This window comes from Phoca vitulina, unplaced genomic scaffold, assembly GCF_004348235.1.
Source record: "Phoca vitulina isolate PV1807 unplaced genomic scaffold, GSC_HSeal_1.0 scaffold63, whole genome shotgun sequence".
Lineage (NCBI taxonomy): Eukaryota > Metazoa > Chordata > Mammalia > Carnivora > Phocidae > Phoca > Phoca vitulina.
Genome location: NW_022589766.1, coordinates 6900702 through 6923066, shown reverse-complemented (window position 1 = coordinate 6923066; position 22365 = coordinate 6900702). Strand labels below are relative to the sequence as shown.

Here is a 22365-nt window from a genome sequence, read left to right as displayed (position 1 = left end):
ATAATACATCAAATCATTATGTTGTACACCTAAAACTAATACAATATTATATATCAATTATATCTCAATTTTAAAAAGTGTATAGAAGAAAACCAGTAGTTAATCACTGATAAAGATTACAAATTTATTTTCTTTTTGAAACTTCTATTGAATGAAACATTTCAAAGAAAATGATTCAGGGTCTTCAAATACTTAATACTTTAAAATACTTGAGACCCATGGTGTATTAGGTTTTCAATTTAACATAAGTCACACTAAAAATCTTTTAGTTTAGATAAGCTACCACAAAAACAGATACTGACACAAGACAAAAACTGAAAAGGAGAAAACTTTCAATACTAATTTAACTCATATTGTTCTAGTATATAAAATTATTATGTACCCCTGCCTGTAAGGACTGACCACAGGTCAATAAATAATTTGGATTTGTTAATAACTTGCATAAATCTAATTCTGACATATTACTAAATCATACCTTGAGAATAGCTATAAGCTTGAGAAGGATCGACTACCATGTCCATTGAGAAGGAGTTGTGTGATTCCTGAGAATGTTTCTCCATCACCTCTACTGTATCACTGGATGAAGATGATGAAGACAATCCCAGTCTAACATATCTTCCTTTTTTACCACAGAGTGAACAATCTACTGGTGTGGCACTAGGTCCCCTGGGCAGTTGAACTTCATCTCTGTTGTAGTTTCTAACGGCTCCACTGTGATGCACAGAGCGTTCCCGTTGCCATATATAATGGGTTGGAGCAATAGCCATAACCTATGGGGGAAAGCTTTCTTTTAGAATTTTAATAAGATTTTAAAATTCGGTAAAATTAAGTACAAAAATGATTCACAGCTATCTCTAAAACTAGATCTAAAAACCTAAGTTACTGATGTTAAAAAAAAAAAAAGACATCTCCAGTTAAGACAGTATAGGTGTGTGTGTGTGTGTGTGTGTGTGTAAAGTGATTCACTGCTTGAATCCTTAAGACAATACAAAGTACTTAAGTTATTTCAAATATTTCAACCTTCCAGGTTTTTCAGTTCTGAATATTCTTAAGTTTGGGATAGATAATACAGTTAGTCCAAAACAACACATAATTCTTAACTTTGGAATATATTTGGTTGAAAATAACATTAAGGTTTCTAACTATGTATGTTAGGCTAATCTTAACATGTTTGCACTTATGTCAAGGGAAATGGTGAATAAGAACATGGGTAAGTTACTTAACTTCTCTGTTCCTCAGTTACCTTATCTGTAATATGGAGAGAATAACAGAGTCCCCTTTAGAGGGTTTTTGCAAGAATTAGATGAGGAATTAATTATAAAACACTTAAGATTCATTGCTACATGTTGGGCTAGATAAAATACTGCCTTTTGAGTCAGGATAGCCTTAGTTCCTTAACGTGGCTCTGCCACTTGCTAAGCTGTAGGATATTGGGCAAGTTACTTAGCTTTTCTGAGGCTCAATTTCTTCATATTTAAAATGGGGATACTATCTGCCTCATAGGAGGGTTATGTATGTGTAAAATCCTTATCACATAGTAAGCAGCTGGCAAATGATAGTCATTTAAGAAGTCAAAGTAGGTAAATACACCTACATATGTTGACCCCATGATGTCTAAAATTTCTAAGCAGAGTGTTAGAATGTTATTCTAAGCAAAAATGTTTAGTTGCCGTTATCAATGATCAAAGTAAATGAGAATTGTAGATTGGCAGTGCCTTATTAATGCCTAAACCAGTGATTTTCAACTTGTTTCAAGAGCTCTGAGTTTTCATAGACTATATCAGGTGTCCCAGGATGGACTATGGGAAGACCAATCAAGCAGAGAACCTCAGTTTAGGGGATTGTGTATAAAATTTCGCTTGGAAAGAAAGAAGGCTTTTGTTGTTAAAAATGAAAACCTTAAACCCCCAGATTGAGACCAGCCCACTTAGAAAACAGGGTACCTGTGGCCTCCCCCCAAATGGCATAAAGAATGCTAGCTATGCTAATTTTTTAAAGTATATTTTAGGATTGAATTTATTTTATAATCCACTTCTTAAATCCTTCACAAAAATTTTCAACAAACATGTAAAAAAGTAACATAATTTTTTGAAAGTAGATGTAAAGATATTAATTCTAACAATAAATATTTCCATAATATAAAACTAGGTTCAGAGCTACCTGAAGTGAGGAAGTAGAGTGTCAGAATTTCTTATTCCTTCCATATTTATCTATTTCTTCCTCAACACTTGTACATCTTTATTTCCCATTTCTGGAATGTCCTCTCCCTTTTGTCTTAGTATTGCTTTTCCTTCAATGCCAAGCATAAGTCCCACCTTTCTAAAAACTCCAGTTTTTAGATTGTACTGTTTTATTGTTAATGCTACATTAGGACTTAAGCATGTGTCTAGTACTCGGATATATCTTTTTATGAATGTAACCAATCTACTGAAAGTCCTCTGGGCAGGAATAGTCTTAAACACCTCTCTATCAAATGCCTTCCACACAATGTTATGTAGTCATTGTATATTTCTTATTGATAGATGAAAATAATTAAGAATTAGGGGCCACTGACATAAACTTCCAACAACATGATTTTTTTAAGAATCCTGTAGCAAAGTCTAGAGAAAAATAGGAAGCAAAGGGGACAAAATAGGTTTAGCAAACCGTTCTTTGTATAACAAACTAGGTATCAGTCTCTCTAAATGCTAACCCAGCTAGAAAAATGCATGTACACATACTTGTATACTTTTAAATATATGTTTGCATATATTTTATACATACAAATATTAGAATATTATTGTGATAACAGCAAATTGCAAAGAAAACTGTAAGAGGGTCAAGAAAGTGGGATTTTGGTCTTAATTCTATGAGTTCTATGACCTTGGGCAAATTACATAATCTTCTGGGCTATAGGTATCTTTTGTATAATGAGAAAACAGGTCACTTACAGTCCTCAAATTCTGTGATTTATGAAAGTAACTTCTTTGTTTTGTTTTTTAAAGATTTTATTTATTTATTTGACAAAGAGAGATACTTTGAGAGAGGGAACACAAGCAGGGGGGAGTGGGAGAGGGAGAAGCAGGCTTCCCGCGGAGCAGGGAGCCCGATGTGGGCTCAATCCCAGGACCCTGGGATCATGACCTGAGCTGAAGGCAGACGCTTAACGACTGAGCCACCCAGGGGCCACCGAAAGTAACTTCTTTGAAGCATTAATAGCACTTGATCTACTACAAATGTTAGCCTAGTTTTTATTTTACTCTTCTCTCATTTTTAGTGGTTTATTTTGGTGTCTTGATGGGTGTTCCAAAACTTAATACTTGGCCCTGTATTTCTCTATATATCCTACTTCTCTTTGATCTCAAGAGATAGTATAGTGTGTTAAAAACACTGACTCTTGGGGCGCCTAAGTGGCTCAGTCGGTTAAGCATCTGCCTTCGGCTCAGGTCATGATCCCAGGGTCCTGGGATCGAGTCCCCGCATTGGGCTCCCTGCTCCGTGGGGAGCCTGCTTCTCACTCTCCCTCTGCCTGCCGCTCTCTCTCTCTGTCAAATAAATAAATAAAATCTTTTAAAAAACCCCACAAAACTGACTCTGGAATCAGACTGCCTAGGTGTGAATACTAGTGTGCTGCTTGACTAATTGTGTGACCTTAGAGAAGTCATTTAGCCTCTCTGTGCCTCAGTTTCCTCTTCTGAGATTAGCTAGCTAGCTGTAAGAATTGTTGTGAAAGTTAACACATATGCAGTACCTAGAACAGTACCTGACAAATGCTCCCAAAGTATTAACATTATGTTCACCTTGATCTCTTATTACTCTACCAAGCTTTAAACATCACTTATATGTGATGACTCATACTTAACTCATACATGTTGACTATTCACTTATCCAAATATCACCTTAAATTCATATGTCTGATACCAAATTCCTTATTTTCCCAATAAACCAGTTTGTTTTTTTAGTGATTCCTGTTTCCATTATGGAATCCATCACCCTTTCTGTTCTACAGATTTGAAACTCTGAAAGCTCACTCTCCCATGGGCCCTATATCCAACTGGTCACCAAGTAATGACAAGTATAATTTCATAACATTGATTTTTCTTTGGCATCGCTATCTTCAGCACTAGGTTTATACCTTCCTTCCTGAACTACAGCAAGTTTAACAGTTTCCAGTACCTTCCCCATATTGGGTCTCTGCTGCATACGGTCATTGGATTATTTTGTTCAACACTCTTGTTTATATCACATCTCTGCTTTCTAAATTCTAATGTGGAATCGAATAGTAGCTGACAGACAAATCAGCTTGGATGATACTGTGCCGTCTAGGCCAGAGTACATAATAAGAACAGAGAAAAGCTTCCTCTTGAGAAAATTGCTACCCTCCATCAAGCATAAAAGGACTGGAAGTGGAGTCTAACTCTTTCTCATCAGATTGGCATATTCCATAATCTGTGAACCAATCTAGAAATTAAGCTATCATCAATCTAAATAAATTCCACCTCAGAGGAGCTGATATCCAAAAAGGTAAACTGATTGTAAGAAGGTAATAAGGTCAGAATAAATAGGGAAATTGTCTTTACTCTTTTCTGGAGAAGCCCTACATATATTTTTCAATATAATCATACCTCATCTCTTTCCAAAAAAGGATTTGAGGCAGCTGACAAAAAGTAAAAAAAAAAAAAAAAATTCATTAAACTAGGACCCAAAAGGGAAACTTTGGCTAAAGGGAAAAAGCAGACATGCCGGTAGTAAAGGGTGATAGAATTAATGTAGTTAGGGATAAAACTTGGCTCTTAGCTTCTTTGCAGCAACCAACGTTAAAAAAAAGAGACAAATTTAAAAATTCATACTATCTGAAAGGAGAGAATAAGTTTTTTGATAGTGGTATATAATGGAAAGATTCCCAACTTTAAGTACTAGCTGGCCCTGCCACTTTTTAAATGAATGACAATGGACAAGTTACAACCCTTCTAAGCCCCAGTTTATTCGTCAGAAAAATGGAGAGAATACTTACGCTATTTAAGTCCTTTTTTTAAATGCTATTTAATTCCTGAGAGAAAATAACACAATAGACACAAATGTGTTTTCCAATTAACCAATATAAACAGTGGGAAGCTAGCTGTCAGAGAAAACAGAACACTGGGAAGTCATTAAATGTGAAGTTCTGCGTTTACCACTTAGTTGATGTCTGATCTTGAGTAAACCTCAATCTCCTCAGTCCTCAGTCTCATCAGATGTAAAATGAGAATGCTACAACCCTCACAGGTATTTTTGTGAGGATAAGATAATTTACATGAAAATATTTATGAATTTGTAGAGCATAATGCAAATGTAAAGTAGTAGTATTGTAAGCCAGTTTGTAAATACTATCATAACTTGGGCTTACTTGAGGATGAGACTAAAGAAATGGGTTGGCAGAATGTCAATACCTGGCTCTCAATAACAAATGCATAGAATACTAAACTAAATTTCTAACAATATGTCTTGCCACTTAAATGCATCAAACTTCAGGGCAAAGATGATATAGTACTTCTTTATAACAACCCCCCACAACACTGAACTTAAGTGTCTTACTCCTAAGTTAGCTGTTAAATGAATAGTTAAGAGAACAGGATAAAGTCTAGGTAATTTCCTTTCCTATATACCACCATGATTCAACCGTACCTGGTTGGAACAGCCATAAGAAAGCCTATCTACCTATGTGCCCCTGTTGTAAGAGGCAGTGCTCAGTCTGGTGAAGAAATTTTATAGTTTATTGTTTTTTTACTACACGGATAAAAAGGTATGAAAAAGAATTGCAAACTTTAAATTCCATTCACTCTGTCAGTCAGCAGTATTTACTGACTACCTACTATGTGTGTGGCATATAGTTCTAGGGATTGGGGGGTACAATGAGAAAATAAAGATCATGCCCTCTTGGAATTTATATTTTAGCAGGGGGAAATAGACATTAGCAAGATAGGTGAAACAGAGTATATTATATGATGGTTAAGTGCTATGAAGAAAACTGGGAAAAGGAATACAGAGGAATAGTGGGAGGTACTACTTGTTATTTTAGCAGCTTTATTGAGCTATAACTCAAATACCATACAATTCACCCACTTAAAGAATACAATGGCTTTTAGTATATTCAGAGTTGTACAACCATTACCACAGTCAATTTTAGAATATTTTCATCACTCCATAAAAAAGGAAATCACACCCCATTTCTCCCTCCCCTCAGCCTCTGGCAACCTCTAATCTACTTTCTCTTTGGATTTGTTTATTTTAGACCATTCATTTAAATGGAATCATACAATATGTGGTCCTTCGTGACTGGCTTCTTTCACTTAGCATAATATTTCCAGGGTTCATCCATGTTGTAGCAGGTATCAGTACTTCATTCCTTTTAATTGCCAAATAATGTATCATTGTATAGCTATACAATATTGTTTATCCATTCATTTGTTGATGGACATTTGGGTTTTCACTTTTTGACTATTACAAATAATGCTGCTATGAATATTCACGTACAAGTTTTTGTGTGGACATAACTTTCATTTCTTTTGTGTATATAACGAGGACTGGAAATGCTGGGTTGTATGATAACCCTTTGTTTAGCCTTTTGAGGAACTACCACACTGTTTTCCAAAACAACCACACTATTTTAAATTCCCACCAGAAGTGTATCAAGGTTCCCTTTTCTCCACATCCTTACCAACACTTGTTATATTTGTCTTTTTCATGATAGCCATCCTAGTGGTTGTGAAGTGATATCTCCTTGTGGTTTTGATTTTGCATTTCCCTGATGGTTAATGATGTTGAGCATCTTTCCATGTACTTTTCTGCCCATTTGTTTACCTTCTTTCAAGAAGCCTTTTCGGATCCTTGCCCTTTTAAAAGTTGAGTTGTCTTTTTATTCTTGAGTTGTAAGAGCTCTTTATATATTCTAGATACAATTCCCTTATTGGACAGATAATCGGCAAAAATTTTCTCCCACTTTGTGGTTTGTCTCTTCACTTTCTTTATGGTGTCCTTTGAAGGACAAAAGTTTTCAATTTTGATGATGATCTCATTTTCTTTTGTTACTTGTGCTTTTGGTATCATCTCTAAGAAACCTAATTCAAGATAATGAAGATTTATCCCTATGCTTTCTTTTAAAAGCTTTATAATTTTTAGCTCTTATATTTGGGTCTTTGATCCACTTTGAGTTAGCTTTTATATATGATATGAAATAGGGGTCCAACTGCATTCATTTGCATGTGGATATCCAGTTGTCCCAGCACCATTTGTTGAAGACTATTCTTTCCCCATTGAATTTTCTTGGTACCCTTGTCAAAATTCAATTGAACATAAAAATGAAGGTTTATTTCTGGACTCTTCAATTTTATTCAATTCTGGGAGATACTACTAGATACAGGGTGGTAAGGAAAGGTTTCTCTGAGTTGATATTTAAGTAGAGTCCTGAATGAAGGAGGAAGTGAAGCACACTGATATCTGGGGGAAAAGCATTCCAGTTAAAAAAAATCCTGAGGTGAGAATGTCCTTGTTGTGTTTGAAGAATGGCGAGGAGGCCAGTGTAGTTGGAGGGAAGTGAGATGAAGTAAAAGAGATAAGAGTTGGCGGACCAGGTAGAACCATGATAAGGGTTTTGCCTTTTCCTCTATGTGAGATGGGAAGCCTCTGGAGGCTTTTGAGTAGAGGAGTCATGATTTGACTTATTCTAAAAGATTTTGTCTGGCTGGTGTGTGAAAATAGACTACAGGAGAGAGATTATAAGAGCGACTACTTGGAAGGTTATGGCAATAATTGAGGCAAGAGGGGACAATCAAAGTAGGGCTTAGTGGTAGAGGAGGTGAGAAATGGTAGGATGCTAGATATTTTCTTAAGGTATGGATGTGAGAAGTGAAGGGGAACAGTTTTTTTGGCCTGAACTAGAATGATCAAGTTACGATTTATTAACACGTAGAAGATTATAGGAGGAGTAAGTTTGGAGGTCTATGTGGAGGAATCAGAAACTGGATTTTCAGCATGTTAAGTCTAAGGTATCTACTAGATAATGAAATATGGATAGGAAATTTGATATGCACATCTAGATTTAGGGGAGAGATCTGTTGTCAGTGTTGAAGGCTTGAGAGACTAAACTTTTCTTTCAATCCCATTACACAACTGAGTTTACAGCTATCTAAAACTTTTTAGTCTTTTACACATACACCATTAAGCCATACCATTCCCTGGCTGTTTAATAGTCTGATGCCAGCACTGAAGTAATCCCAGCTCCAATCGTATAAATTAAGTTGCTGCGGTTATAATGCAAGTTGTTCTTAGGAGTGGGTGGGCAATCTGCCGTGAGGTGAACATTACCTATCCCGGCCTCTTGCCTCTGGTACCCGCTCCATGCTTTTAGGTGAGTGTCATGGGGCTTGAAGTGTTTACTTTGAAAAAATCAGAGTGTTCAAATAAGGCCTACTATCATGTCCAAGAATGGCACAGGTGCACAAATTATCCACTGGGGAGGTAGTGATAAGAAATAGCAATACAGGACTCTTTCAGTGCTCTGTAATTGGAATGAGTTGTTCCATTAATTTGGGGAATGTATACACACCCAATTTTTCATATTTTTCTATTGAATTCAATCCTGAAAAAACTTGGCCTATTCAGTCTTCTAAGTTATTTTTGAATCCTTTCATTTCCTCCAACATTCAACAATCCTCTTAATTTAATCCACAATTATGCATGCTTTCCAATATCTTCATCTCATTAATAAATATAATTAAGAAGGTTAATTCTGGGCAGAGTTCTATGACACATCTTCAAAGTATTCCCTGAAGTTTGACACTAATCCATTAATTGGCTCTTTTGGCCTATCATCATTTAACTGGATATGACTTCATTTAATTATAGCATTATCTAATTCACATTTACCAAACTTTACTGAACCAGTACTGGCTTACAATGATCACTGCTTTCCATTAATTTTCTACTCTAGAATATTTCTTTAGTTTGAAACATTAACTCTTTTCTTTATTGAAAACCAGAACATTAGATAAAATAACGCATTTTTGTTTTTTTAATTTATCTTTAAATTTTATTTAAATTCAATTAATTAACATATAGTGTATTATTAGTTTCAGAGGTAGAGTTCAGTGATTCATCAGTCATATAGAACACCCAGGGCTCATTACATCATGTGCCCTCCTTAATGCCCATCCCCCAGTTACGTCTACCTCCTCTCCCCCCTCTGGCAACCCTCAGTTTGGTTCCTATAGTTAAGAGTCTCTTATGGTTTGTCTCCCTCTCTGGTTTCATCTTGTTTCATTTTTCCCTCCCTTCCCCTATGATCCTCTGTTTTGTTTCTTCAATTCCACATATGAATGAAATCATGATAATTGTCTTTCTCTGATTGACCTATTTCACTTAGCATAATACCCTCTAGTTTCATCCATGTCGTTGTAAATGGTAAGATTTCATCTTGTTGATGGCTGAGTAATATTCCATTGTATATATATATCACATCTTCTTTATCCATTCATCTATTGATGGATATCTGGGCTCTTTCCATAGTTTGGCTATTGTAGACATTGCTGCTATAAACATTGGGGTGCAGGTACCCCCTCGGATCACTATGTTTGTATCTTTTGGGTAAATACCTAGTAGTGCAATTGCTGGATGATAGGGTAGCTCTATTTTTAACTTTTTGAGGACATTCTATACTGTTTGCCAGAGTGGCTGCACCAGCTTGTATTCCCACCAGCACTATAAGAGGGCTCCCCTTTTCCTGCATCCTCGCCAACATCTGTTGTTTCCTGACTTGTTAATTTTAGCCATTCTGACTGGTGTGAGGTGGTATCTCATTATAGTTTTGATTTGTATTTCCCTGATGCCGGGTGATGTTGAGAGCATTTTTTCATGTGTCTGTTGGCCATTTATATGTCTTCTTTGGAGAAATGTCTGTTCATGTCTTCTACCCATTTCTTGACTGGATTATTCTTTGGGTGTTGAGTTTGATAAGTTCTTTATAGATTTTTGGATACTAGCCCTTTATCTGATAAGACATTTGCAAATATCTTCTCCCATTCTGTAGGTTGTCTTTTGGTTTTGTTGACTATTTTCTTTGTTGTGCAAAAGCTTTTTATCTTGATGGAGTCCCAACAGTTCATTTTTGCTTTTGTTTCCCAAAATAACCCATCTTTTAATTTTTAGTGTCTGTTTTATCTTAATAGAAACTTACTTTATGTATTATTCTATGTGAAAAAAGGTATGATTTTTAACATATTTAAATTTATTTAAATTTTAGACCATACAGTTTGCATTTCAATCTTGGGAACTTGAAATTTCACAAACTTTATTTAATGGAAGTTATTATTCAGCTCCAAATGTTATTAACATATTTTGGAATGTGCATACTATTCTTTCCCAATATATCTGTGATCTTTTAGACTAGATAAACACAAACAAAAATACTTACTACAGAAGTAGGCTGCTCTGAAAAACAGAAATGACAATTTTTAATTATTGTGGTATAAAATTAAAACATCAGCATTGTATATACAAGTTGTACTCATGGTAACCATTAGGGTTAACAGTCTACCCTTACATATACAAAAAATTAAATATTAGAAGCACATTAAAAAACAAGACAAGGGAAATTACATAAAGAGAAAACAGAGACTACGTATATAAAGTACTTAAAAAATCTTACCTCCTCACAGCATCGCCTGCTTACAATAGCCCTATAGTCAATTCTATCCCAGAGTTGGTCCCTTAACTTTAAGAAATTAGGGAACAATTTTCTCCAGTTTTTCCCTAAAGCCCATGGAAAAATTTCATATTTGGATTCTTCTTCATCTTCTTCAACTGTATTAGCCAGATACCTAACAAAAAAGACCAACAACTCAAAAAAGAAATGGGAAAAGGACAGGAACAGGCAGTTCATACACACACACACACACACACACACACAATCACTTATAAACATATAAAAGACATTCAACCTTACTCATAATTAAAGAAATGTAGGTCAAAAATAAAAATACAATGAATTTTACCTTGTTGAGTTCTGGATAGTTTTGTATTCCTATAAATCTTGAGCTTTGTTCTGGGATGCAGTTAAGTTACTTGGAAACAGTCTGATCCTTTCAGGTCTTGCTTTTATGATTTGTTAGGTGGATCTGGAGCAATGTTCAGACTGGGGCTAATTATTCCCCACTACTGAGGCAAGACATTCCTGAGTACTCAATATCCTGTGAATTGTGAGTTTTTTTCAGTCTGACTGGTGGGAACAGGCACTATTTCTAGCCCTGGGTAAATGTAAGGCACGGTTCCCTCTAATCCTTTCTTATAGTTTTTCCCTACACCCAGGTAGTTTCCTTATATACATATGGGAATCCGTATCCTCTTAAATACTTGAGGGGGATCAGGCATGCACAGAAGCAGGAAAACATGACCCATAATAAAAAGAATCATCAATCAAACTGACACATGTTAGAAATAACAGACATTAAAACAGATATATTAATTCCAGATGTTCAAAAAGATAAGAAGACACATTCAAATTGTACTTCTAGAGATGAAAATTACATATCCAATGAAAAATACACAGAGTGGGATTAAGAGATTAAATATTGCAGAAGAAAAGATTTGGGCACTGAAGACCGCAATATAAACTATCCAAAATGAAACACACACAGAAAAAGAAACAAAAATAACAGAGGTGAAACTGGAGTCCCTAACGGGTGTTGGGTGCCCCCCAAAAAATATTTGAAGAAATAATGGCTGAAAAATTTTGAAATTTGATGAAAACTATAAAAATACTAATAAGCTCAATGAACCCCAAAGCACAAAATTCAAAGAAAATTACACCAATGCACATCATAATCAAATTGTTCAGAACCAGTGATAAAGAGAAAATCTTAAAAGCAGTCAAACAAGCAAACAAACAAAAAAGACATGTTAGATAACACAGAAACAGAGATAAGGACAGAGATTTCCCAATGGAAATAATGAAAACCCCACAAATGACTTTCCAAGAAAAATAGGCAACTTACAATAAAAAAAATTACAAAACACGTAAGAAAACAAGGCACCATAAACAGAAACCGATCCTGAAGTGTGAAGATGCTGAAATAAACAAACACCAAAGGAAAAAAGGTCTCAAAAGCAGTAAGAAAGTAAGGCAAATGATCCCAAGTGGAAGGTTTGAGATGCAAGAAGGAATAGTAAGCAAAGATGTAGGTATGTGGGTTAATCTAAACAAATATTCAGTGTATAAAACGACAATAATAATGTCTCTAAGTTTTTGGAGGGCTTCATGTAGAACTACAGAATTGTAAAACAAGAGAATGTAAGTTGAGAAGGGGGTGACTGGAGTTAAAATGCTTAAGGTTCTTGATTAAAAATAACTGGGAGAGAGCTTCCTGGTGGATGAACATGTGGAGATCAGATGTGCTGAGAGGGTATGGAAGCTCCATGCCCTTTTTCCATATCCTGCCCTATGCATCTCTTCCATCTGGCTTTTCCTGAGTTACATCCTTTTATAATAAACCGGTAATTTGTAAGTTAAAAAAAATAAGTAACTGGGATAACTGCTAAAGGAACAGATATAGACTGCATAATTTTCTAACAAGTAGAGGGAAAAAAAGTATCAAAAAATAAAAATTTTAAAAATTTCGATCAGAAAGAAGATAAAAATGGAGTGGAAAGAAGAAACAGAAAAAGTGGGACATAAAGACAAGATAGTAAAAAAAAAATCAAATATATAAGCAACAATAGAATATTCTGCAGCAAAAATGAACCAGAGATACTCATATCAATATTAATGGATCTTAAAATCATAAAGCAAAACAAGGAAGTTACAGAAGAACAGAGAACATGACTATTTTACATATAGCTTAAAAACAGGAAAAACTAAACAATGTATTATTTAGAGGTGTATACATAGAATAAAGAAAATCAAGAAAATTACTACCTGTGGAAGGAAGGGGGCTCTATCTGGGAAATTGTGTACTGTGAGCTTCTAAGATTCTGGCAATGTTCTCTTCTTGAGTCATGGGTACATGAGTATTTGTTTCGCTTTTTCTTTAATGCACACACATATACACACTCCATACACTCCTTTTGTAGATGTTTCACATTAGAGATTTCAAAAGGCACAGAAGTATATAGTACACTTCTATTCAGGTGATATATACACTGGTTCATGTAGAGAAAATTATTTCTAGACAGATATACATGAAATGTTAGTTGTCCTTGAGAAAGAATGCTAAGATCTTGGGCTATGAGGAAGACTTACTTTTAATTGTATACGCACTTATGTCCTTTAAAAAAAAACTATATGCATATTCAATTTAATTACATTAATATAGAATTAGCACCTACATATTACTTTATCCTCCCTTAAAATAACTGTACATATTTTAATATTACCTTAACATAAAGCACCTCATGGTTAAACCCATTCAGTTATACGAGTCAAATCATGTCCTCTGTGAAATTACATAATTACATACTTTAGTATCCCTGATAGTTCTTAGTAAAGGGTAGATAGAAGCCAGAGGTTGGCCCCTTTCATGCTTGTTGACTAAGTAAAACATAGAAAATCTATAATGTACTATGGTACTATGAAATCAGGACTACATTGTGATTCTATTCTAGATTAACAATTTTTCAGGCTCAATGTGATAAAATATCTGTATTGTACACATGTAAGTTGTTTTCTAATTTGAAATAGATTTTCTAATTTGAAATAGATTTTCTTGGAGCAGAGTCCATTTTTTTGTATAATAGTTAATTATGTTTATCCAAATAAAGAATTAAGAACATCCATATGTTAAAGGATGCAAAATAAAAGTTAAGATACACATTCCTTGCCTTTAAGAAGCCTATAGTCAAGTAGAAGAGGCAATTAAGTATGAGACAAATAACTGTACAAGAGAATATGGAATCATGACAATATAAGTTCAGAGTGTTATAAGAGCATATAGAAGGGAAAAGAACTTGAGTTAGAACTGTGGCTAACTGAGAAAATATTTACTGAGAACTGTTGAGTCAGGCTATATAAAAAGTACGATTAGATATAAAATGGAAATTATAATCCATGTTATTTTTAACATGGAACTTATTATACAACATACAACGCAACTGCACACACTCTACATATTGTACACTGACACAGTGCTTTACTGGTAAGATTACTACAACGTCAAACAAATCCAATTTCAGGAATCTGGTAAGAATTAAAACTAAAGCTTCTTGGTTTGTTTTTAATTTTCAGGTGGGGAAAAACTACAAAATAGATATTGTATCAACATACAGATATAATATAATACTAAAGAGACATGTAAACAGTTGCTAATCACTGAATTTGGCCATTGGCAAGTCACATCTGAATTTGCACCCCAGCTCTGCCACTACTAACTTTTGTGAGATTGGGAAGTACTTATCTTCCTAAGTCTCAATTTCCCCATCTGTAAAATGAAGATAATTAAATAATGTATTTCATAGAGAAGATTCAAGGAGCTTATAAAAAATTTTTTGTGGTATCTTGCATATAACATTCAGTATTAGCTAGTTACTATTATATTCCCACAATTTAGCAATCATCACCAAATGTTATAGAGTTCATTTTTCCTCATGCATGGGGAAATATGTCTTCTGAACACAAGAAGAGATCAGTTTCTTCTAGTCCTATTCCTTGAATCACACTTTGAGTCTGAATTAAAGACTTTGAGTTAAAACTTACTCATCAGTGCTAACAGTTGTGCTATTCACCTTAAGTATTTTTATATGTAGTTCCCTAGTTAAGTCCTTAAAATTATATTCACACATTTCCAACTGCAGTATTATATCTAGGTAGTGGGTAGAAAACGTTTTGAGATTGAGATAGATTTTCTTAAACTACACTGTTTCTAGTAGAATTCTGACCTATCCAGAAAGCCATGTTATTAAAACCATTTAATAGATCACAAGGCCAGTTATGAACTGTCTAATACAAAGTCAATGGAAGAACTGGAAAACAAACTATATTCCTTGGTTAAAGTTCAGTGTGTTAAGTAAAACAGTTAAGTCATTACTAAAGGTATCAGATATGAATAACTTCTATGTTATAGACATAAATCTACAATTAGTTTGTCTACAGCGTTTTCACAAGCTGTTTAATGTAAAAGGGCAATGATGATGATTTTTTTTTAAGATTTTATTTATTTATTTGAGAGCGAGAGCGAGAGAGAGAGAATGAGAGAGAGAACACGAGAGGGGGTAAGGTCAGAGGGAGAAGCAGACTCCCTGCTGAGCAGGGAGCCCGATGTGGGACTCGATCCCGGGACTCCAGGATCATGACCTGAGTCGAAGGCAGTCGCTTAACCAACTGAGCCACCCAGGCGCCCAATGATGATGATTTTAACTATAAATTTACTGGAAATTTCAATGAGAATATTGAGAATATTTTGGCTTTTAAAACATATCTAAGTCCAAAAGAGGAGAATTTGGGATAATTCATATGGAGCACTCTGAAAAATGTAAAATGTATAATACAAACTTAAGTGGGATACTTAATAACAAATCTTCGGCATAGAGCAGGATAAGATCAGTGAAAAGAACATAAAAATATCCTATTAAAGTAAAAAAGTATATCTTCTATCTATAAAGGCCTATTCAAAGATATATATCAGGTTTTAAAAAGCCTCTGTTTTATTTTTTTATGAGTTACAATGTTAATTTTATTTACTTATTTCTTTAAGTAGGCTCTATGCCCAATGTGGTACCCAAACTTAGGACAACCCAGAGATCAAGAGTCGCATGCTCTACCAACCAAGCCAGCCAGGTGCCCTGAAATAGCCTGTTTTAAATAAGGTATCATGTATATTACAAATAAGAACCACAAAAATCACTTAGTAGAAAGCATACTTACAGAGCAATAAAGAAATTTATCCTGGTATGCTCATTTATAGTAAATTTAGCTCTCTTGAAATAAACAAAGGTCATAGCCAAAAGATACTATAGGGAAAAAAGTAAAAGTTAATATTAATGTTTCGCTTTCATAAGTAAAACAGCTTTAAAATAGTTATCTTTGAGATGAATAATAAGCTAAAAACAATAAAGCATTACTTATCTTTATTACAGAATTACCTATTTATTTGGGTCCTTACTTTTTGGCTTCCTGTAATCCATGTGAATGGTGAGAAATAGTTCTGAACCATTTATCATGATTAAGATAAATAATAAAATAAATTTTATTATTGCCAATATATTTTGAACCAAAATCCAATTTTTTTCTACCTTAAATTTCAAATCCATAGAGAAGTTGAAATAATAATAAAACAAATAACCATACATCCTTCACATAGATTCACCAATTGTTAGCATGTTGCCACATTGGCTTGATGCATGTATCTATACAAAAATTTTTTCCTGACTCCTTAATTGCAGACATCCATACTCACTTTTTATTTATTGACTGACTGACTGAATAATCAGTCAGGGTGGCATTACTGATCGAATTTTTAAATTGAGGTATAACTGACAAAGTTGTATATATTTAAAGTTTACAATGTGATGATTTGATGTACATTGTGAAATGAATACCAAAATAGAGTTAATCAACACATCCATCATCTCACATATTATCTTTTTCTTTCCTTTTTGTTAAGAACACTTGGGATCTACTCGCTTAGCAATTTCATATACTTACTTTTTAAAATAACCTTTTAAAAATAACTTCTAACCAGAAATTAGACTATATGACTATTTTCATTGGAAAACAGTGTTTTAAATGTGTTATTAGAAAGAAGTATCTAGCCTGGTATTAGGACACTATGCCAGGTCCTATCTGTCCAAATTAAAAACAACTTATAGTACTGATGTATTAGATTCCCTCTCATAAAATGCCTATTTATCCTATTCTTCATAGGATTGACTACAAAGGTGACTCCAAGTTTTCAAGGTAACTTTCAGTAGAGAACTCTTGAAATAGTGTTAAGATATGGTATGCTGGTTAGTTACTTTAAAAACACTGCCCCCTGCTGTCCAGCAATTTTAATTACTGTAATGCACTTACAAGTTGAAAACTATAACTCCACATGCACCTATCTACATAGATATTTTATATGAAGGCATTACTGTTAATTTTTTAAAATATTAGTGACTTTGTGAATATGTTTAAAAAGATTTCATCTTTTAGAAATACATCATCTTGAAAAATTTATGGATAAAGTATTAGGATGTCTGAGATTTGCTTCAAAATAATCTAGTTTGGGGAAGAAGGATTAGAAGAAACAAGCAGAGCCATGAGTTGATGATTATAGTAGCTACATGATAGGCACATGGAGGGTCTTTGTTCTATTTTCTCTACCTCAAGGTATATATATTTGAAATTTTCCAGAATTAAATTTCCAAAATTAGAAATTAAAAAAACCAAACTCTAACTTTATCTTTGTTACCTTAAGCTTGAAATAAAAAAGTTCATATCAATATTAACAAGTATTTAATCATAAACTAGTCTTCCATTCATCCCTTTCCCATTGGTTGGCACATTAAAATTAAGTGTGATGTGAAGTCTTGCTGAATTTTCTGATATATCTACCTGGTCTAAGATGACATTTACAAAGCTAAAATCATAACTGTTCAGCTAAATCTAAAGAGTATAGAAATATCATGGTCCCTAGTATGTAAGCACCATGATGATCTTTTATGAAACACTGATTCTTAAATAAAGAACATAATAAACTAATTTTACTCTACAAAATTATTGGGATTTGTTTATCTAAGTTACCTACAAAATATTAAAATGTATAACAGACTTCCTTAGTGGAATGAATGTCAGAATATTCAGAATATTCTTTCTCCACAGCCTGATAAAAGGTAATAATTCTGATCAAAACATTAAGTCTATACTGATTCTTGCTTTCAATCAAACAAATATGGACTTAAGGCCATTTAAATCTAATCAATAATATTCTACAATTCCTCAAGTATAAAGTGAATCTCTGACGTATGCTAATTTCAAAAATTAATGTGTAAGGATTTCACTTTGAAGAAGCAATGCAGGCTAGTTCTTTTCCTAACCTTAATTAATATGATTGAAAATTCTTATAAGGTTTTTTAAAGTTCTGATGGTCTAGTAACATAATAATGCAGTTACTGATTACACTGTTACCAAATTTACCTTGTCTGCAATTTTACAGCAGCAGTCCATCCACAAGAAATCTTGAATTAAATCGTCATCTACAACAAAAGATAGCTATGACTTGTCTTTTAAAAACAGAATGTTTCCTTTTGAAGAATTAACTTCTAGATAGAGGATTATAAATGATGCTTAGAAAGCAAACAAAAATGGCTGGACCAGTGTTATCTAAAATGTAGTCTGCATTTCTTTGGTATATTTACCATTGCAAGCACTGTACAAAAAGCTACTGCTTTACTTTGGGTTTCCCATCTGATTTGCTCAGACTGGAGCGCAAGTGTTAGAAGTGTTTGGTTTCTTGACTATCCCAATAGTTCTTTGAGAAAGATGTCTTGGGTAACTCTAGAACAGCTCTTTATTACTTTCCAAAATCAATCTTTACTGGTGGAAATGGAATCTGATAAAGGATAACTCAGTCTTTAGTAAATAATGACTTAATGAATATTACTTGTTTTCTAAATATGTTTTACTCTTTCTACTACTTTCTCCTGTTAGATCCCAGGGTATTTTTAGTTTTGAATTCTTCTTTTCATCTCCTATTTATCTCTGTCCAATTATCTATTATCCAAATACCAATGAAAATGTCTAAATAAAGATTCATAATTTATTAGCTATTTATAATTAATATTTAATTTTGGAAAAACAGTATTATGACAAAAGATCCACAAAAATACTTTTAAAAATATGCAAAAAGTAGGTCAAAAACACTTACTCAATTTTAAAAGGCTAAAATATATAATCCCCAAATATATGAGTAGTTGTCAGAATATACTCTGAGAAAATCTGCTTTTTCCCATTCCCCCCTTCATTTTAAGTTAAATAACAAACAAAACATAACTTCTTTATACTAATTTTTACATCCTAGAAATATCAATATAGTCAAATATATGGAAAGTTCCAAGAGTAAGTACTCATTTTTTCCCATCCAAGTACTAACCAGGCCCGACCCTGCTTAGCTTCCGAGATCAGACAAGATCGGGCGCGTTCAGGGTGGTATGGCCGTAGACAGTAAGTACTCATTTTCTTAGACTAATTAATTTCTGCCTTAATTCCATTTTTGTTAAAGTCAACTCTACACCCAATATGGGGCTCTAACTCGCAACCCCAAGATCAAGAGTGAGTCGCATGCTCTACTGACTGAGCCAGCCAGGCACCCAACTATTTCTTAAATTACTTATGGTAGAGCCAGGTATTTTCTCTTACTTCTCATGATCAGTTACGAATAATAAAAACATTTGTGCGTAATAGTTTTGCACTAGTCTTAAAGAGAAAGGGAAACTTATATTAACAGCATTCTAGATCCTGACAGGGAACATCCTGGTAGTTCAACATTTTTCTACTTACATTACTTACATTTTTTATTCATCTCATCTTCTTTTTTGCTTTTCTTTAAATCTTAACCAGCTTGCCCTCCTTTTTTCTCCCTCCCTCCCTCTCTCTCTCTTTCTTTCTTAAGATTTTTGTCTTCTGAGTAGGGCAAACACTCTTGTCCCCAACTCTCTTATACACGGGACACTTCTGCCTGTCACCTGGATCTAACAGACTATGGTATCTACTTGATTCATTCCTACAGATATTTACCAGATTCATCTATCCTACTCTTTAATCTGTCTACCTTACTACCTTACCTTAAAAAAAAAAAAGAATCTTCCCTTTCTTGGCTAATAGAAGTAATATAAAGAAGTTTCTTTTTTAAGAACTTTGTCAGCAAAGTAGCATTGTCTTGTGATTTGAATAAATTTAAACCCAATTTCATTATATGAGCATGATGATAAACCATAATTTTTAACAATATTCCCCCCTATGTGAAGTGCCTGGCTGGCTCAGTTGGAAGAGCATGCAACTCTTGATCTCAGGGTATGAGTTCGAGCCCCACGTTGGGTGAAGAAATTACTTAAATAAAAATAAAATATTAAAAAAATATATCCCCCATATGTAATACTGAAACTTATCGAGGTTGACCAATCTTCCCACTTTGCTCAGTTTTAGCACTGAAAATCCTGGGAAACACCTCAGGCCTAGTCAAACCGGGTCAATTGGCTCATCTGAGACTTTATGTAGTTATTTTACTTAGGTCACCCAAAACTCATGATATGAACTTGAATTGCCCAGAATTCACATTTGACACTTGGATTTAAGTAGTCCAGAAGCTAGATGAGTCTGAATTTCTAAACCAAAAGCAATCCAAAATAAAAAACCCAACATTAAAACAAAAACAACCTAAGTAAAACAAAAACAAATTTTCTGAGACAGAAAATCTGACATAGAAAATAACAACATCCTCTTTGATTATTATGAAAACAATAAAGTAGATCTTTAGATTCTCTCATTTTTAAGTACTTTAGAATTACTGCTATTAAAATATTTTAAACCTACCAAATAATTTAAAGAAAGCAGTCATTTCCTGACGCTGTATAACTAGACAGGGTCCTTTGGGGCGTTTAGACTTGTTGCTATTATGTGCATTTTTTTCAGATGCTGGCCAATTATCTTTAAAAATAGGACGCTTCAGATTAATGGGTTTTTTAGGCTGATGTGATCTATTTGACCCTGATTTTACATGAACAGTGACAGTAGGTGGTGTCTCACAACACAGCTGATTATGTCTCATTTTGGTTTCCCAAGATTCCTGTAAAAATAAAACATATAATTATTTACCACACTCGTGTTCATTTCTATATAAAAACAACTAATCAGATGACATTACCAGATGCATTCACATAAAATGTTACTGAACTTGCTACTAAAATGTTATTTGTGATAGTGACCCACAGAAGAAATTGCTTTTAGAATTCAGTGCTAAGAAATGCTATGCTTTCTTTGGGTAACTGATATACCTCCTCTTCCCAATAATAAGATCCTGTATACCATTTTGCTTTGATGACTAGGGATCCCAAAACCAAATTTGGAAGTTAATTATAGGAACTATGCTGAGTCTATAATCTATTTGTGGTATTTTTTCCTAGTATTTTAAAATTCTGCTTCTATTGACATAATTTTGTCATATGGTTATTATATGCCACTTCAAATTTTTTATAGAACAAGGCAAACTATTTCCAGAACTAAATTATTATCATACCAAGTCTTATATTGAAAACAGTCCCCCCCCACACACAAAATATTTTCTTACTGGTTAATTCCTTGATATGTTACACAATTCACTTATTCAACAAGCATTTACTGGTATTTACTGAAAAGTTAAAAACATTGAGGGAGTCTCATAAATTTTTCACTCTAATTTTTAATTATTTGAGTGACTGATTATAAGTGTACATGAATGTACAGTGTTATAATCCAATAAAATTAGAAACAAAGTTAATTCATCAATATTTAACAATATGCATAACCACTACTATGTTTGGTGGTAATCAGTTCACATAATTACTACAGTTAGTATTACTTTTGTGGTCAAAGTATTTATAGGATAGGAAATGGAGGTAAGCATAGGCAAAGTAGGAAACTACTCTAAGACCCTAATGAGAACCTCTAAATCCATAACTCACAGTGACCCAGGCGGCCATGCCTCCCTTGGTGTTCAAGGAGTTAGGTACAGATTCTCCTTCCTGACCCACAGAAACTTCCCTGCTGAAGGAAGGAATGGAAAGTAAGATTGGATATAGTAGGGCTAGATCAGCAATGTCCAATATAATGTGAGTCACATATGTAGTTTTATATTTTTAAAGCTGCATTACAGAAGTACAAATAAAAAATGACCTGAATTTTAGTAATATATTTTATGTAATCTAGTATATCTAAAATATCATTTTAACATGTAATCAATATAAAAATGAGATATTTTACATACTTTATTTTTCAGACTAAGTCTTTGAAATCTGGTGTGTGTATTTACACTTACAGTATATCTCAATTCAGTTGCTAAATTTCCAACAGTCAGAGTGAAATGTAGTCCTACCAAAACAATAGTGTGTAAGTAAAAAATATTTTACACTCCTTCAGTACTTAAAGTAAATAAAAGTAAAAACTCTTCAGTTGCACCATCCACATTTTAACTGCTCAACAGCCACATATAGCTAGTAGCTACATATTAGACAGCAGAGGGCTAGATAGTGAAGAACTAGGCAGAGGAAATTATATTCAATTGATTCTATAATTGCTTCTTCTCCCTCTGTTTCACTTTTCTCCCCTCACCTCATCTTTCTTCTTAGATCCTAAGGTCCAACCAAATTGAAGGCAATTATGGAGTTGGGGTTGGGGGTGCTACAAACTCC

General features: G+C 33.8%; 1 protein-coding gene across 1 annotated transcript; it reads right to left on the bottom strand.

The window, feature by feature from the left end:
• Positions 1 to 464: 464 nt before the first annotated feature.
• Positions 465 to 21845, bottom strand: SPDYA (speedy/RINGO cell cycle regulator family member A). Its single transcript, XM_032391569.1, has 6 exons — positions 21640 to 21845; positions 20513 to 20765; positions 18119 to 18177; positions 15866 to 15951; positions 10661 to 10832; positions 465 to 770 (listed from the first exon to the last, which is right to left on the bottom strand). The coding sequence occupies exons 1-6, from the start codon at positions 21655 to 21657 to the stop codon at positions 465 to 467; spliced, it is 894 nt and encodes a 297-aa protein (XP_032247460.1). The 5' UTR covers positions 21658 to 21845.
• Positions 21846 to 22365: the final 520 nt, after the last annotated feature.